Raw genomic sequence first — 4,213 nt, 5'->3', positions numbered from 1 at the left:
AAAACAACAAATTATTTATGTATATAACAACATCCAATTGCACTGATATGTACATTTCTACATTAATGACCACCTACATGAAATTTACTTACTCCCTTTATTAAATTATCTAAATGCATGACCATTAAAAGTATATATCATTATTCATCTCCTCTAGGGAAAAACCTAGTTGTTCCAAGCTTACAATGCCATTGCAATCCATTAAATTTTGTATAAAGTTTGAGTCGTGATCATTTTTCTTGCATGGAGAAGTGGATAAGGAGCACCAATTCATTTCTTGAGAGCCTAGAGGTAGTTGGTCACTAGAAAAAGTAGGGGATAAGTACTCCAAAGTTGGCGAGGTTGTATTATTGTAGCCATTCATTGCACTTTCCTTCACCCCTTCCACTTTCCTTTTGTGAAATACTCTACAAAGGACCCAATCCTCCTGCCATGCATCCATGTAAAAAATTATAATTTAAAAAAAAAAAAACTATATTTTTGGGATTTTGGGCACTTACATACATACCGCCTAACTTCTAACGTATTTAATATTTAACACTTAAAACTTTACTTCTTTTTCTAATTTTTTTATTTTTACATTTGTAGTATCAATATCTTTCATATTGCTTCAAAAAATATCACTATTTTTAACTTTAAAAAATGAAATACACATTTTCATATGCATGGGTTAAGTAACATATATGTAAAAATTAAAATTTAGATGGTCAGATATGTAAACACATAGGAACTGACTGGTATGTATGTAAATTTTCTTTTTTTTAAAATTAGTTAAAGTAAAATGTAGGGCAAATTTTAGTTGTCAATAATAATTGATTTATATATACTTTTCAAAATAGATAGTAATGAAAGAGCTCCATATGTGTAATTAATTCTCATAAAAGTAATGTATGCATATCATATTATTTTATAACATAGAAAATATGTTATATATAATGCTTGAGACAAAATATGTTATATATTGAAAAATTGGATAATTACATGTACAACACTTGAGACATTGCTATTTACAAATCTAGCTCACAAGAGGCTTTCTTGAAAAGTATGAGTTGAGTTTTTATCATGAATTTTGATATTGGAGACAGAGTTTGTAAGATGGATGATATATGGTGCTGGATTTATAAATATCAATGTTTCGGGTCTATGTATTTAATTGCCCCAAAAAAAGCAATAAAATAAAATAATAATTTAATTAAATTTACTATTTTCTAAAATAAGTTTAATTTGAAGTTAAATAATATATTTATAAAGTTAAACAATTAGATTTCATTTATTTAGAACTTAAAAATACATTTCTTAAAATAAGAAATATATCATTAGTTATTTAATTTTATGCATTTAAAAATTAATTGTTTAAAAATTTATGCATTTAAACAAGAAAATATTTTCTCTCTCAAAAGAAATAAAAATGAAATTATTACATTAATCTATAAGCATGTAAATATCTAATTAATGCTGAACCAAAATGAAAGACAGTGAGAAATCATAAGATATGTGATTATTGCAATGATTTTCTTTTATTATTATTATTTTCTAAAATCTATATTCTATTTATAAACAACCAAAATAAAGTCTTAAATATATGTTTGGGGCATTAACATACATACACCCATTTCATATGTATTTACATATCTAAAACTTTATATTTTACATTTATATCACTTAAATATTTCATATAACATAGTGAATTATGCATGTAGCAACCAAAATAAAGTCTTAAATATATGTTTGGGGCATTTACATACATACACCCAATTCATATGTATTTACATATCTAAGAACTTTATATTTATCATTTATATCACTTAAATATGTCATATAACATAGTGAATTATGTATGTAAAAGTTAAAGTTTAGGTCTTAGCAATGTAAATACAAAAGAATTAAATGGTAATTATGCAAATTGTTTTATTACAAAAAGAAGCACAATGCAAAGAGTAGTAAATTGCATAATTGAACAAACCTTAGGTGGAGAATGGGGAGTCTCAAGGCGAAATTCATGCATGACCCAATTAGTCTTCAAGCCATTTGGCGCTCTACCATGATAGAACACTAAGGTCTTTCTCATCCCGACCGTCGAATGTGTACGATGATTGTGGACCGTTCGATCCTTCCCTGTAGCCTTCCAGTAACCAGATCTTGTTGCCCTATTTGTTCTTGATCCCGTCGCGTATTTTCGATCACGAAAACTGAAGAAATACCACTCATTTGGACTCAGCTTAGCCATCTCTGCAAAAAAAAAAATTGTTTTTGTAATAAGTTACCTACATAAAACTGAAACATCTCATGAACTGCAGATGATTAGAAGGATGGATTGGAATGTTGTGATGAAGATGATGACAAGTATTATTCAAAGTATAAAGAAAATAAATAAAAAATAATAATTTTAGCTTGAACATTATATAATAAACTCAATAAATAACTAATTACATAAGGCTAATTATATATAATAAGTAATTAATGAATCATTAAGATAAGTACTTTCTTATTAATTTTGAGTTATTATATCTTATTTAAATGATATAATATGTCTGTCAGCAAGCTCTTGATATAAATATATTTCATGAAAAACATTGATCAGGACAAGCCTTAAAATAAGCAGGTAATTAATTCTTTTTTAATTATTTACAGTTGAAGCACAAATTCAATAAACTTATTGACAAATATAATTTTCATGGAATTACATCATAAAAGAAAATTACATAAATACCCTAAAATTTTCATTGAGGAAGAAGCAGAGAGGGAAGAGATGTTACCAGGGAGCTCCCATGGCTCAAGTGCATGCAAATCAACCTCCACAAGTGTTCCCTCTGAGACTTTTTCATTTACCACCTTCTTATGAAGATAATGGCAGATCAGCTCCTCATCACTTGGATGGAACCTGAAACCTGGAGGCAAAGTGGACTCTACTTCCCTTAATCCCATATCTCTTAGCTGAAGTGATAGAGATAGAGATAGAGATAGAGAGAGAGAGAGAGACAGAGAATTCTAGAGAGGCAGAGGATATCTCTTAGCTGAAGTGATAGAGATAGAGATAGAAAGAGAGAGAGAGAGAGAGAATCTCAGCTTTTGTGTCCTGTACAAAAGGATAGAGCAATAATATGAGTATATATAGGAGGAGAGGAGAAGCCATGAAAGCTGTCTGCAAGTTAGGCAGTACAGTGCTGACAATCCATGGGAAGATGTAGCTGAGATCTCAATTGGTTTCTCTGTCAATGAAAAATCATTCAAAAAAAATGTTGATCTCAATTGGTTTCTCTGTCAATGAAAAATCATTAAAAAAAATGTTTTTTTTTGGTATTTTAAAACTATTTTGAGAAGCTAAGACAATAATATTATGTCAATTTACAAACTTTAAACAACTAAATGATCATAAGAAGAAGACAGAAGATGGACATGGTCACAAGTAACCTACAAATCACTTGGATGCTTGTGTGTGAAAAACTGAAAAAAGGAATATTTTTTAGGTAATGATAATTTTATTTTAGGGATTTTTTTTAAGCATGAAAAAGGAATTTTTATAATTTATTATGATTTTTATGACATAATTATGTTTTCTAAATTCAAACAATTAAATGAACCTAAGAAGAAGACAGAAGTTGGGCAGGGTTGCAAGTAACCTTGGAATAGGGTAGCAAGCTGACCTCAACCTGTCAAGTTTTCTTAATGCAAAGGCCTACATAGCTTCATGACATCAAGTTTGTTATTCCATGCATGTATGTTTAGATTTTTCTTCTCTTTTTTCTTATAATAATAATGATAATATGAATGTTTAGATTGCATAATTGTCATCATAAAGGTTGGTAACATGCTGGCAACCTAATATAAGTGCCTAAATTGAGATGGGTGAATGATATATTATTTCATTGTCAAAAGTCTAATTTCATCATTATTTGTGGGATCTTTACTTACACCATTTGAGAAAGAGTGGAGATAAAAACTAATTTTGAGAGAGTAAAAAATGGGAGGAGGCAGGCTTCTTTAATGTCGGGAAGTCCCTCTTGCATTATAATGTTTACCTCTATTTATAGAAGATAGAGGATCGTTACAAAATGGTGCATTTATTATACATGAATCTCAATATATTGTCACGACATGAATTAAACATATTTGCGTCGGCTAGATCAGAAACAAATCCAATGATATTTAAAGATTAGAGTTGGATTTGAGTCTGATTTTTTTCGATTTTAAATTAAGGTCAGTAATTTTATTT

At 28.8% G+C, this 4,213-nt stretch overlaps 1 protein-coding gene across 1 annotated transcript; it reads right to left on the bottom strand.

The window, feature by feature from the left end:
- Positions 1-2,997, bottom strand: LOC110020302 (NAC domain-containing protein 21/22-like). The gene is made up of 3 exons (XM_020718356.1): positions 2,757-2,997; positions 1,964-2,229; positions 1-427 (listed from the first exon to the last, which is right to left on the bottom strand). The coding sequence occupies exons 1-3, from the start codon at positions 2,923-2,925 to the stop codon at positions 125-127; spliced, it is 738 nt and encodes a 245-aa protein (XP_020574015.1). The 5' UTR covers positions 2,926-2,997; the 3' UTR covers positions 1-124.
- Positions 2,998-4,213: the final 1,216 nt, after the last annotated feature.

Source organism: Phalaenopsis equestris, unplaced genomic scaffold (assembly GCF_001263595.1).
Source record: "Phalaenopsis equestris unplaced genomic scaffold, ASM126359v1 Scaffold000094, whole genome shotgun sequence".
In the NCBI taxonomy this organism is placed as follows: Eukaryota; Viridiplantae; Streptophyta; class Magnoliopsida; order Asparagales; family Orchidaceae; genus Phalaenopsis; species Phalaenopsis equestris.
Note: the sequence above shows the minus strand (reverse complement) of the source record. Positions and strands in the feature narration are given on the sequence as shown.